This window comes from Coregonus lavaretus (assembly GCF_964263955.1).
Source record: "Coregonus lavaretus genome assembly, chromosome: 31".
In the NCBI taxonomy this organism is placed as follows: domain Eukaryota; kingdom Metazoa; phylum Chordata; class Actinopteri; order Salmoniformes; family Salmonidae; genus Coregonus; species Coregonus lavaretus.
Genome location: NC_140018.1, coordinates 22,799,080 through 22,813,625, shown reverse-complemented (window position 1 = coordinate 22,813,625; position 14,546 = coordinate 22,799,080). Strand labels below are relative to the sequence as shown.

General features: G+C 42.2%; 1 protein-coding gene and 1 pseudogene across 2 annotated transcripts; both read left to right on the top strand.

Annotated features, from left to right (window-relative positions):
- The first annotated feature begins 2,626 nt into the window (after positions 1-2,626).
- LOC311107044 (protein unc-93 homolog A-like) lies at positions 2,627-9,939 on the top strand. Its single transcript, XM_084149499.1, has 8 exons — positions 2,627-2,862; positions 3,182-3,363; positions 7,743-7,972; positions 8,177-8,299; positions 8,395-8,606; positions 8,735-8,870; positions 9,242-9,373; positions 9,466-9,939. Exons 1-8 carry the CDS (start codon positions 2,773-2,775, stop codon positions 9,768-9,770), a joined length of 1,410 nt encoding a protein of 469 aa, XP_084005625.1. The 5' UTR covers positions 2,627-2,772; the 3' UTR covers positions 9,771-9,939.
- Positions 9,940-10,530: 591 nt separating this feature from the next.
- On the top strand, positions 10,531-13,408 carry LOC311106805 (protein unc-93 homolog A-like; annotated as a pseudogene). The gene is made up of 8 exons: positions 10,531-10,701; positions 11,017-11,198; positions 11,689-11,896; positions 12,124-12,249; positions 12,362-12,573; positions 12,647-12,783; positions 12,880-13,011; positions 13,132-13,408. The product of its transcript is annotated as a protein unc-93 homolog A-like (transcript).
- Positions 13,409-14,546: the final 1,138 nt, after the last annotated feature.

Sequence of the window (14,546 nt, the reverse complement as noted above, 5' to 3'; positions counted from 1 at the left end):
CTGGGTGTTTGAGTACTGAGGCGGAGGTGAAACGTCCTTTGAGTAGACAGAAGGCCTCCTCGGCTGCTGGGTTCCACACCAACCTACGGGGCCCTCCTTTAAGGAGAGAGGTGAGAGGAGCGGTGACAGAGCTGAAGTTCCTGATGAAGCGGCGGTAGAAGTTGGCAAACCCCAAAAACCATTGTAACCCCTTTAAGGTGGTTGGAACTGGCCATGACCTGACTGCATCTACCTTCTTGTTGTCCATCTTCACACCCTGCGGACTGATTTGGTAGCCTAAGAAGGACACCGTCCTCTGGTGAAATTGGCACTTCTCAGCCTTGACGAACAGGTGGTTGGCGAGAAGGTGTTCCAGGACTGCTCAAACGTGAATTATGTAATCCTCCAAGGTAGACGAGTAGATCAAGATGTCATCGATATACACGACCACCTGGCGGCCGAGCGTGTCCCTGAACACCTTGTTAACGAATGCCTGGAACACTGACGGAGCATTGGCTAAGCCATTTGGCATTACCAAGTACTCGTAGTGACCAGACATCATGCTAAATGCCGTCTTCCACTCATCCCCCTCCCGGATGCGGATGAGATTGTATGCACTCCGCAGGTCCAGTTTGCTAAAGAACCGGGACCCACAGAGCTGCTCGATGGCTGACGGCACCAATGGGAGAGGGTACCAATACTTTGAGGTGATTTCGTTGAGTCCTCTAGTCAATGCAGGGACGTAACCCTCCATCCTTCTTGGCCACAAAGAAGAAACCAGCCGATGCAGGGGAAGTGGACGTGCAGATGAAACCTTGTTGGAGCGCCTCTTGGATGTAATCCTCCATGGCCTGGGTCTCAGCCACCGACAGGGGGTAGATGCGTCTGCGCGGAGGCGCAGAACCTGAAAGCAGGTCGATGGCACAGTCCCAGGGGCGATGAGGACGAAGACAGGTGGCGCGGGTCTTGGAGAATACCTCCCGCAGGTCCTGATTTACCTCTGGGATGTTGGGCTGAAGGGCAACCACAGGACTCTCAACCGACGTGGAACCACAGGGGACAGGGAAGCAGGTCCTCCGGCATTCGAGTGACCAGTCTGTAATTCTCATTCTCAACCATGAGATGGTAGGGTTGTGGCGTTGAAGCCAAGGGAGGCAGAGGATAATCTTGTGGACTGGTGCACTGGTAATGAAGAAGGGAATGTTCTCCTGATGAATGGACTCATACACAATCCATGTCTCAACTGTCTCAAGGCTTAAAAATCCTTCTTTAACCTGTCTCCTCCCCTCCATCTACACTGATTAAAGTGGATTTAACAAGTGTCATCAATAAGGGATCATAGCTTTCACCTGGATTCACCTGGTCAGCCTATCTCATGGAAAGAACAGGTGTTCTTAATGTTTTGTAAACTCTGTGTATAACCAACAGCATTTGGTCTTCAACTGCCGTGAGTAGTAGAAGAAGTAGTAGTAGTCAATGTTGTACTATCAAATTGGCCACATTCACAAAGCCCATTTATCGTAAAACATTCCTTTTCCTGATAAATGGTGACGCATTATCACATATGCTAATAGACTTGATTGACTGTGAATCATGCTCTACATATCTTGACCTTAAGTGGGTCACAGTCAGTGGTACTGTAGCGGGCAATATGTGAAATTAAATACATTTTTACTAGTTTGAAAGATTAGATAAATCAGGGTCCCCAACTGGCAGTCCGCGGGTTGTTTTATTTGGCCCCCCAAGTTTTCGTAGCAAATTTGTTGTTGTTGGAATTTTCATTTTTGGACATGAAAGACTGGACAAACACCAGGAAATCAGCTCCAAGTGATTTTAATTTAGGAAATCTGTTTACAAGTATTCTCACGCATAATAGAGAGAGACACGTGATTGTATACAAATGTAAGCAAGGTTTGAATTGATAATGTTTTAGTCAAATATGATATCTGTTTGGGCTTTTTGCGGCCAATTTCCAGTCTCCAAATTTCCACTGTCCCTTGGCGACAGCCGAAGAACCCTTTTGGAACCCTTTTTTCTAAGAGTGTAGATCATGATCTACCTAATGTCACAGTTCCCTTTGGGCACTCAAAGGACTTTAGTGATAGTGTTATAAAGATAATAAGGAAGAGGACTCAATTTCCCAGTCATTTTACCATAAAAAGCCTTTCCCATAACAGGCAGTAAACCTTTGCTTACTGGTATCTCATCTGAGTGGAATGCATTCCTCACGCACAGCTGAACTAAACTGGGTAATTATCGATACGCTTGAGAGTGAAACAGAACAAAGTAAACAAAACATATTGACAAATTCACGATTAAGATGTAATGGGAGCCCTAAATCCAGAGGTTGGGATCAATCCCAATTTTCAATTTATCCCAACCCTGTTACCAATAACACACAGTAGCTAATATGCTAGTAAAATGACTCAGTGGTCATTAGCTTTACTAATATCTGCCACATCTTAGCCAACATGTCTAAACTACTGATACAGTGGTGTAGGAAATAGTGAAACTGGAGAGGAGCTAAGAAAACGCCCATGGATACTGTCCATTAATGATTGATAAGAATGCCTATTGATAAGAACTCTTCATCATAACACTCCACGTATCGAACACTTTATTGACTGGGATGAACTTTGTCCTTTACTCAGCCAGCTTAAATATATCAGGTCCCACAGTGGTTTTAGCATGAGACTTTGCTTTGACAATCCCTGACAACCGTCTGGTGAAGTTGTAATCTGAAATATACCTTTCACTTAGAGACAAAACCTTAAGGTTTTCAAAGTTTCAGACATGATAGACCGAAATATGAAAAATGTTCTGGTTGTATCCATTGGATTTTTATCTCTGTTCACAGCATATGGAGGACTTCAGAGTTTACAGGTAGGAAACTCAACATACTATAGATCTTGGGCGATTGCTCCAATTGAATTGGGCGGCAGGTAGCTTAGTGGTTAAGAGCGTTGTGCCAGTAACCGAAAGGTCGCTGGTTCTAATCCCCGAGCCGACTAGGTGAAAAATCTGTCGATGTGCCCTTGAGCAAGGCACTTAACCCTAATTGCTCCTGTAAGTCGCTCTGGATAAGAGCGTCTGCTAAATAACAAAAAAAATTATAACAAAAAAAAAATTGCTTCAATCAAATTCAACACTTTAATTTCTGGCTCTTGATAATTGATGGCACCATCCCTTTCCTGTGTTACAGAGCAGTCTGAATGCCGAGGACGGGATGGGGGTGACATCTCTCAGTGTTATCTATGCCTCCATCATCCTGTCCTCCATGTTCCTGCCACCCATTCTCATCAAAAACCTGGGCTGCAAATGGACTATTGTTGCCGGCATGGGCTGCTATGTGACCTATTCAATTGGAAACCTCTATCCAGGATGGTAACGCAAAACTGTCCAAAATCTCTTCAGACCTTTACTGTTACAGCTATCAACAAGCTGTGTTTCTTCTTCATGATTCAAGAGCAAAAAGCATGTACCTCCCTAGTACCCCAATGAGTAAACAATTTGGCTTAGCAAAATTAAGTTTCACGTTTAAAAGTTTATTAGCCACATGCACAGCGTACAGCAGGTGTAAAACAGTACAGTGAAATTCTTACTTGAGCGCTCTTTCCCAACAATGCGCTGATAATAACAATAAGAATATAGATAATAATAGAAAATAGAATTAAAAAACACACAAGAAGTACGATATATTTTGAAGATGCACAAGAATGCAAGTACTGTATATACAGGTCAGTGCCAGTACTTTATTCAATGTGCAGGGGTACGTTTATACATACAAAGTGACTGGTAGAAAGATATACACTGAGTGTACAAAACATTAGGGCTTACCAGGTGAATCAAGGTGAAAACTATGATCCCTTATTGATGTAACTTGTTAAATCCACTTCAATCAGTGTAGATGAAGGGGAGGAAGGATTTTTAAGCCTAGAGACAATTGAGACATGGATTGTGTATGTGTGCCATTCAGAGGGTGAATGGGCAAGACAAAATATTAAAGTGCCTTTGAACGGGGTATGGTAGTAGGTGCCAGGCACACCGGTTTGAGTGTGTCAAGAACTGCAACGCTGCTGGGTTTTTCATCCTCAACAGTTTCCCATGTGTCTCAAGAATGGTCCACCACCCAAAGGACATTCAGCCAACTTGACACAACTGTGGGAAGCATTGGAGTCAACATGGGCCAGCATCCCTGTGGAACGCTGGCCACACCTTGTAGAGTCCATGGCCCGACGAACTGAGGCTGTTCTGAGGGCAAAAGGGGGGAGTGCAACTCAATATTACGAAGGTGTTCCTAATGTTTTATACACTCCGTGTACATGTAAACAGAGCTGAAAAGTGACTGGTAGCAGGAATATCAAATAAAATAACATTGTAATGGTCGCATATACATGTTTAGCAGATGTTATTGCGGGTGTAGCGAAATGCTTGTGTTCCTAGCTCCAACAGTGCAGTAATACATAACAACAGGCAACAATACACACACATCTAAAAGTAAAAGAATGGAATTAAGAAATATAGAAATATTAGGACGAGCAATGTCGGAGTCCGGAGTATATATATATATATATATATATATATATATATATATATATATATATATATATATATATATATACTCTGCTCAAAAAAATAAAGGGAACACTAAAATAACACATCCTAGATCTGAATGAATGAAATAATCTTATTAAATACTTTTTTCTTTACATAGTTGAAAACAAAATCACACAAAACTTATCAATGGAAATCAAATGTATCAACCCATGGAGGTCTGGATTTGGAGTCACCCTCAAAACTAAAGTGGAAAACCACACTACAGGCTGATCCAACTTTGATGTAATGTCCTTAAAACAAGTCAAAATGAGGCTCAGTAGTGTGTGTGGCCTCCACGTGCCTGTATGACCTCCCTACAACACCTGGTCGAATGGTCTCCTGAGGGATCTCCTCCCAGACCTGGACTAAAGCATCCGCCAACTCCTGGACAGTCTGTGGTGCAACGTGGCGTTGGTGGATGGAGCGAGTCCATAGCATCAATGCCTTCCTCTTGCAGGAACTGCTGACACACTCCAGCCACATGAGGTCTAGCATTGTCTTGCATTAGGAGGAACACAGGGCCAACCGCACCAGCATATGGTCTCACAAGGGGTCTGAGGATCTCATCTCGGTACCTAATGGCAGTCAGGCTACCTCTGGCGAGCACATGGAGGGCTGTGCGGCCCCCCAAAGAAATGCCACCCCACACCATGACTGACCCACCGCCAAACCGGTCATGCTGGAGGATGTTGCAGGCAGCAGAACGTTCTCCACGGCGTCTCCAGACTCTGTCACGTCTGTCACGTGCTCAGTGTGAACCTGCTTTCATCTGTGAAGAGCACAGGGCGCCAGTGGCGAATTTGCCAATCTTGGTGTTCTCTGGCAAATGCCAAACGTCCTGCACGGTGTTGGGCTGTAAGCACAACCCCCACCTGTGGACGTTGGGCCCTCATACCACCCTCATGGAGTCTTTTTCTGACCGTTTGAGCAGACACATGCACATTTGTGGCCTGCTGGAGGTCATTTTGCAGGGCTCTGGCAGTGCTCCTCCTGCTCCTCCTTGCACAAAGGCGGAGGTAGCAGTCCTGCTGCTGGGTTGTTGCCCTCCTACGGCCTCCTCCACGTCTCCTGATGTACTGGCCTGTCTCCTGGTAGCGCCTCCATGCTCTGGACACTACGCTGACAGACACAGCAAACCTTCTTGCCACAGCTCGCATTGATGTGCCATCCTGGATGAGCTGCACTACCTGAGCCACTTGTGTGAGTTGTAGACTCCGTCTCATGCTACCACTAGAGTGAAAGCACCGCCAGCATTCAAAAGTGACCAAAACATCAGCCAGGAAGCATAGGAACTGAGAAGTGGTCTGTGGTCACCACCTGCAAAACCACTTCTTTATTGGGGGTGTCTTGCTAATTGCCTATAATTTCCACCTGTTGTCTATTCCATTTGCACAACAGCATGTGAAATTTATTGTCAATCAGTGTTTCTTCCTAAGTGGACAGTTTGACTTCACAGAAGTGTGATTGACTTGGAGTTACATTGTGTTGTTTAAGTGTTCCCTTTATTTTTTTGAGCAGTGTATATGTATATACAGTATATATATGTGATGGGATGTATAGACATTATGGACAGTATGTGGAAAGAATATTTAGTATATCTGAAGAATACGCAGGATAGAATAGTATATATACAGCAATAGTGAAATAGGATGGCCTTGACTAGAATACAGTATATACGTATGAAGTGGATAAAACAGTACGTAAACATTATTAAAGTGACCAGTGTTCCATTATTAAAGTGACCAGTGTTCCATGTATATGTACATAGGGCAGCAGCCTCTAAGGTGCAGCGTTGAGTAACCAGGTGGTGGCCGTCTAGTGACAGTGACTATGTACAGGGCAGGGTACTGGGTGGAGGCCGGCTAGTGGTAGCTATTTAAGAGTCTGATGGCCTTGAGATAGAAGCTGTTTTTCAGTCTCTCGGCCCCAGTATTTTCTCTCTGTACTGAGCAAAAATCTAAACGCAACATGCAACAATCTCAACGATTTTACTGAGTTACAGTTCATATAAGGAAATCTGTCAATTGAAATAAATTAATAAGGCCCTAATCTATGGATTTCACATGACTGGGCAGGGGCGCAGCCATGGGTGGACCTGGGAGGGCATAGACCCACCCACTTGGGAGCCAGGCCCAGCCAATCAGAATGAGTTTTTCCCCACAAAAGGGCTTTATTACAGACAGAAATACTCCTCAGTTTCATCAGCTGTCTGGGTGTCTGGTCTCAGACGATCCCGCAGGTGAAGAAGCCGGATATGAAGGTCCTGGGCTGGCGTGGTTACACGTGGTCTGCAGTTCGCTAAAACAACATTGGAGGCAGCTTATGGTAGCAAAATTAGCATTAAATTATCTGGCAACAGCTCTGTTGGACATTCCTGCAGTCAGCATGTCAATAGTGGGATTGTGTTGTGTGACAAAACTGCACATTTTAGAGTGGCCTTTTATTGTCCCCAGCACAAGGTGCACCTGTGCAATGATCATGCCGTTAAATCAGCATCTTGATATGCCACACCTGTCAGGTGGATATATTATCTTGGCAAAAGAGAAGTGCTCACTAGGGATGTAAACAAATTTGTACACAACATTTGAGAGAAATAAGCTTTTTGTGCATTTACATTTCTGGAATCATTTATTTCAGCTCATGAAACATAGGACTAACACTTTACATGTTGTGTTTATATTTTTGTTCAGTATATAAATACTTATGGTAGTATACTAATGGTAATATATACATGTAAACAGGAGTAATAGTGACCAGTAGCAAGATAAATAGATAGATACTAATGGTAATGGCAATCGTTAATCAATGAACAGCAGCATAATGTTAATAATAAATCGATTTTAAAAGCAGTGTAGGTGTGAGGGGGTGTGCGCGTGTGGATATAAGTGTGTGGCTTCAGTAATGAGTGTATGAGTGAAGGTGTAATGTGAGTGTGTGTATTAACTTGTTATTAACAAGTAGAGTTGGGATTATTACTATATTTCTCTAATGTGAGTTAATTAAATAAATGATATGAGAGTAGTATCCATCGGCAAAGTTGTTTACACACATTGTATGAATCCTACCTCTGTCTGCCATGCTTCCTGGCCTGGCCTGTCAGTATAGGTTTAAGCTTATAAACTGTAGGCAGAGTGTCTGATGCTAACCATATCAATGTCCTCTTCCAGGTACACTCTGATACCCACCTCTGTGATCCTGGGTATGGGAGGGTCTCCACTCTGGTCTGCCAAGTGTACCCTTCTCACCATCAGCGGCAACCGGCAGGCCCCTAACGAAAACAAGAAGGCAGCGGATGTGATCAATAAGTACTTTGGCATATTCTTCCTGATATTCCAGTCTTCGGCTGTATGGGGAAACCTCATGTCGTCGTTGATATTCGGGTCAGATACAAATATAAGTAAGAAGGAAGTGCACACATACACACACGTACGTACACATGCACACACAAAACAAATGCAACTTGTTTGTGAAAGTCGTAACATTTATAAGTTAAAGACTAGGCTAAAGTCAATCATGTGTGGTGTACATTTATGACACTTGTTCTTGGCCAATCATCCTCTATGGTACTATCTGTCATAAAGATATCTTTATGTCCTCCTAGCTAGCATCTCTGAGGAAGAGCTACAATATTGTGGTGCAGGCGTGTGCGCTGATATCAATGCAAACACCACGACCAAAAAGCCAGCACAACAATTGGTTTGGACGCTAGTTGGCTGCTATATTGGTAAGAACGTATTATTGTTTCTCAGTGTTCTAGGTTGATGCTAGTGAAATGTTCTGCTGCGACTATGTTCAATGTGTGTAACTGTTGTGTTTCAGGGGTGGGTGTGCTGGCCATGATCATAGTGGCAGTATTTCTGGATAACATAGACAGAGATCAGACCCGGGAGTTCAGGGGCAACAGGGAACCATTCTGGAGCACCTTCCTGGCCACGTTCACACTCCTGAAGGACAAGAGATTAGTCATTCTCATCCCTTTGACCATGTACAGTGGCTTTGAACAGAGTTTCCTCTCCGGTGAATACACAAAGGTGAGGTGACAACAAGACATATGGTTCATACTTTGCCACTAGGAATCCAACATGGAATAATTCTTAATCAACGTAAGAATGGCTAAAAGTGATGTGTGTGACCTTCCTTTGTTGTGCTTCCATTGCAGAACTATGTGACCTGTGCTTTAGGAATCCATTATGTTGGATATGCGATGATATGTTTTGGAGCCGCAAATTCGTTAAGTTCCTTTATGTTTGGGAGGTTGGCAGAATACACTGGAAGAGCCCCACTGTTTTGCTTGGGTAAGAAGAGCTTTCCAATAAAACATGACCATTTTCATTGGTATACAGTTGTGGATCTTAATTTGAGCCGGTTTGCTACAGCAGGAAAATTATCCTGCAGCAACAGGACATGTGAATTATTATGTGGATTATAATTAATGGACATTTTTGTAGGGGTTAATACATTTTTCATAAGGGAAAATCAAGTCTGATATTTCAAAGTGGAAATTACAAACTTCAGAAGCCTTTTTAAACCTCAAATACACTACTACAAGTTTTACATTTCCTGCATTGCAGGAAAGTTCACCTGCAACAGGGTGACCAAATTAAGATCTTACATCTCTATAAGACACTTATATAGTCAAATCACTCACTACTCACCTCTCTTACAGCTGCGGTGACCAACTTTTCCTGTATCCTGGCTCTGCTGTTCTGGAGGCCTCACCCAGACCAGCTGCCAGTGTTCTTTGTGTTTCCTGCTCTCTGGGGCATGGCAGATGCTGTGTGGCAGACACAAACCAACTGTGAGTAGAGATATCATTTATGTATTACATGTTAGGTACATCAAACATTTTGTCCAGAACTGATGTAACAGGGGTTTTGTTCTTGTTTGCAGCACTGTACGGGGTACTCTTCCCCAGACAAAAAGAGGCAGCTTTTGCTAACTACCGTATGTGGGAGTCCCTGGGATTCGTTATAGCCTTCGCCTACAGTACCTTCATCTGTCTGGACATCAAGCTCTACATCCTCCTGGGAGTTCTGATCCTCTCCATGGTAACCTATTTGTGGGTGGAGTACCAGGAACACAATAATCCTACTCTTCCAGTGGAGGAGGGAATATACGACACAGACTATACAAATGTCACAGACAAAAACTACTCCGCAAAGGGAAATCACATCATCAGTCAGACCAGCTTGTAGACAAGACATGGATTTGTTATGTACAGTATGTGAGGGAATGACACCCAGTGAGAGAGATCTGGAGATCACCATTCTGCCACTGTCATATGCCAACCCCAATGGGAGACTTTTCTTGTATGACAAAATGAGAGGTTTTGTGGATCTCTATAAATGTTTTATTCTCACACGATCTTGACCCTGAGTTATGTGTATTCATTTTCTCTGGTTGCATTTTTTAATGCAGAATTCCTATACAATTTTCATTTAAACATCAATAGAGTTTTTTATGTTATTTTTATGTCATGGCTGCTATGTTGAATTCAAATTACATTGTGTTATGCTAAACTGTAACCGAGAGTGGAATACAGTACTGAAAGTCACTAATGAAGCAGATTACAAACTTTAATCTACCATAGAGTTAAAACTCTTTAAATGACCAGTTATTCTGCAGTCCCAAGTCTTTGTGTCAACAACACGAGTGGTGGGCCACAGCAGGGTCGTCACGCATAATGAAACTGCCACTTACATAATTGTTTTTGGCTTATCATGAGATTACTCAGGGTGGCACTGTGTTTCTTCAACCACTAGCAAATGTTCAACAAAAACAACTGATTTACCTTTCAGTGAAAGACTTATGGTGTGCTTTGCTTATGATGGTGTCTGGAAATAAAAAAAGAACATCAAACTGTGACAAGGCACTCATTTTTTTTCATAAATTATGAACTAAATTGTGAAACTAATTGACATACTTCAGGGCCAAAGTGTAGCTACTCTGAGTTTATATTAGATTGCATATCATAAACTGCTGTATTAATCCCTGACTCACAACCACTGTTGAATATCGACACGTAAAACCATAACCAAAATGGGCCGAAGTATGAAAAATGTCTTGGTTGTATCCTTTGGATTCTTGCTGTTGTTTACTGCAACTGGAAGCCTTCTGACTCTACAGGTCATTATTGGTAGAATTATACTGAGGCATGCATATACAGTTGAAGTCGGAAGTTTACATACTCTTAGGTTGGAGTCATTAAAACTCATTTTTCAACCATTCCACCATTTCTTGTTAACAAACTATAGTTTTGGCAAGTCGGTTAGGACATCTACTCTGTGCATGGCACAAGGAATTTTTCCAACAATTGTTTACAGACAGATTATTTCACTTATAATTCACTGTATCACAATTCCAGTGGGTCAGAAGTTTACATACACTAAATTGACTGTGCCTTTAAACAGCTTGGAAAATTCCAGAAAATGATAATTCCAGAGCAGTTTGAACACTGAAGAAGGAGTAGGTGTGGCCTCAGCAAGTGTGCAGTTTGCCTCCATCATTCTGTCCTCCATGTTTGTTGCCCTCTTGGTTATAAAATACCTGGGCTGCACATGGACCATTGTTGCTGCGATGGGATGCAATGTTGTGTACACAGTTGGGAACTTCTACCCAGGATGGTAAAGCTATTACTGAAAAATACGTAATCATATGTTATGTACAGTATGATGTGGCTGTGCTTTGTGACAAAATGTCCACACCTACACACTCCTAGCTTGTTAAAAAATGAAAGGATCTTTATTTATGATCAAACCTGATAACAAGATATATCTTACTAGAGTTACATAACAACACAAGAACACAACTAAGCTCAGCAGTCATTTTTAGAGAGACAGTGCTGAGATTTACTGAAGAGATAGGAGAAATGCTATGGTAATAAATGGTTACTGCCAAACCTGAAAAAATCATATCACTAATGCCCACATAGTAAGTAATGTAAATATTCCTGATGCATATGTTAAGGTTCATCTGAAATGCCTTAGTGTCCATTGCGTGACCCTAAACTTAAATGCACATGCATCCCCAATAGGACACACAACCACTCTATTAAGTCTACTGATTTCTCACTGTACTGTACTATATTATACTGTGCTGCCTTGTCTCTCTTAGGGAAACCCTGCTCCCCACTTCAATAATCCTTGGATTAGGGGAATCTCCTTCATGGTCAGCTACAAGCACCTATCTCACCATAAATGGTAGAATACAAGCAGAGATGTGATAAACCAGTACTTTGGGATCTTGTTTCTGTTGTACCAGTCTTCAGCAGTCTGGGGAAATCTAATGTCCTCCATTGTCTTTGGGCGAGACTAAACCTCAGGTCAGTGTGACAATAAGTAAAAATTAACTGCTACTGCTGCTTTATGGGTTTCCACTGTAGAGGCAAAATGTGGCATGGTATAACTTTGCTACAAAGCTACATCTTGTATGTAATTCACAATATTGACTCATAAATTCTATGTTGCATTGAAATGCTGTGTCAGTGAGTTGTGCCTTTTCTCGCTACAAATTGTGTTTCATTGTCTTTACTGCTGTATTTCTCTCCAGTCAACATCAGTGGGAGTGATCTGCAGTTCTGTGGAGTGGGTAGCTGTGGGAACTTCAGTGAGGCCCCAGGCAACTCCACCAGACCACCAGACAGATTAGTGCACACTCTGATGGGCTGCTATGTTGGTGAGCCTACTACCGAATGACAGAAATATATCAGCTATACAAATACGATAGCCAAGCCAACATACAGTGTTTCATAATGCAGTTTTAATCAAATTGTGTCTTGGTTTTGCAGGTGTGGGTTTGCTGGCCATGCTCTTAGTGGCTGTGTTTCTGGATAACATTGACTGAGATATGACCCTTGAGTTTAGGAGCAATAAGGAGCCATTCTGCAGCACTTTCTTGGCCACGTTTAAACAGCTAAATGATAGGCGACAGGTGCTTTTGATCCCAGTCACTGCCTACATTGGTCTGGAGTTGGGTTTTCTCTATGGGCAGTACACCAAGGTACTCTAATAACAACCCTATATTCTTTAGAGATACCAGAAGGTACTGAAGTGATTCTGTTTATGTCTTGTAGGAATATCTGACCTGTGCATTGGGAATACATTTAGTTGGATATGTGATGATTTGCTTTGGTGCCACAAGTTCCCTGTTTTCGTACGTGTTTGGGCATCTGTCACAATATTCTGGACAGGTAAGCTCTTTTCGCTTTGGGTAAGACCCGAGTTATATATTTTAGTGAGATCTAACAATATCAATACTGTAAGACTCATCACTGGCCATTTAAATACTGTAATTTTCCTCTGGCAGCCACAACCACCCAGTTTACCTGTATCCTGGCTCTGTTGTTCGGGAGGCCTCACCCAGACCAGCTGCCTGTGTTCTTTGTGTTTCCTGCTCTCTGGAGCATGGCAGATGCTGTGTGTCAGACACAAACCAATGGTGAGTTAGTTACTGTATCTTTGCATACAGATCCTTCCATAGAAACATATCAACACATTACAAGCAAGGCACAATTAATGATTTGAGCTTGATTAAACTATCTCGTTATATATTTTTCAGCACTCTACGGTGTTCTCTTCCATGGCCAGGAGGCAGCATTTGCCAACTATCACCTGTGGGAGGCTGTGGGATATGTAATCACATTTGCCTGTAGCCATTTTCTCTGTGTGAATACCAAGCTATACATCCTTTTTGAAGTTCTGCTGCTCTCAGTGACACTTTGTTTTTCAGTGGAATATGGTGAATACAAGAGCCCTACACCAAGTGCGGTGACACTATCGATACGAAACTGGAGATAAAGAGCACAGAACTCAATGAGGAAAATGACAGACAGTGATAAAACGTTGTGAACATTGTCTCCATGATGACTGCATTGTCAAATGTACTTAGCCACACTATGGCTATCTATCAGCATATGTGAGATGCTTTTTACAATAAAAATGATGTGAAACCCCATTCATAATATCCATGAAGGTTAATAAGGAACTTTACTCTACGTAGGTAACTCCTTAAATCCATTATTGATTACTGAGCAGATATTTAAGATTAGCACTTGGCTGTAAGTATATGTATTTTCCAGTCCAAAGGATCGATCTTCAAGTGTCTGCAAATGCGTCTGGATACACAGGATTTCTTAGATTCTTAGTGTTTTTGTCATTAACTGATTCTTTGGATTTTTGCTGATGTTCACAGCAACTGGAAGTCTCCAGAGCCAATTATATCATATGTCAGAGTCTTTGAAGGTGGTTAGTCAGTAGTACATCTGCAACTACTAAGAGACCAACCTGTACCAATAGTTTTTTGTGTTTCTTTTATTCATAGGGTTACATTTAAAGTAATTATCTTCCATTGTTAGTAAATCCCAAATGATGTTGTATTTTTCAGAGCAGTTTGAACCCTGAGGAGGGGATGGGAGTTGCGTCAGTCAGCATTGCCTATTCATGCATTATCCTGTCCTCTATGTTTCTCACACCAAGCCTTATAAGATACTTGGGCTGCAAATTGGCTATTTTTGCAGCTATGTGATCTATACAGTTTGAAGCTTCTTTCCAGAATGGTATGATGATCTTACCCTCAGTGAGCCCAGTCATACAGTAGATCAATTCAATCTAATAAAGACAATAGAACTACTGTCAAGATCTTTGTTTTGCAAAAAGCAGCTGCTTACTGAGTTGTTTTCGTTCAGGGCGAGCCTGATCCCAGTCTCAGTGATAATTGGTTTGGGAGGATCTCACTGTGGTCTGCTGTCAGAACATATCTCATCACTATAGGCAACCTGTAGGCAGAAGAAGTCAAAACAAAAAGTCAGGATGTAATCAATCACTACTTTGGTATATTTTTCCTCTTGTACCAGTTGTCTTCTGTATGGGGAAATCTGATGTCTTCCCTTATATTTGGCCAAGATACAAGCACATGTAACTAAACCTTCTAACAACCTGTGCAGTGTTCATAAATGTTATATAGTTTACCATAAA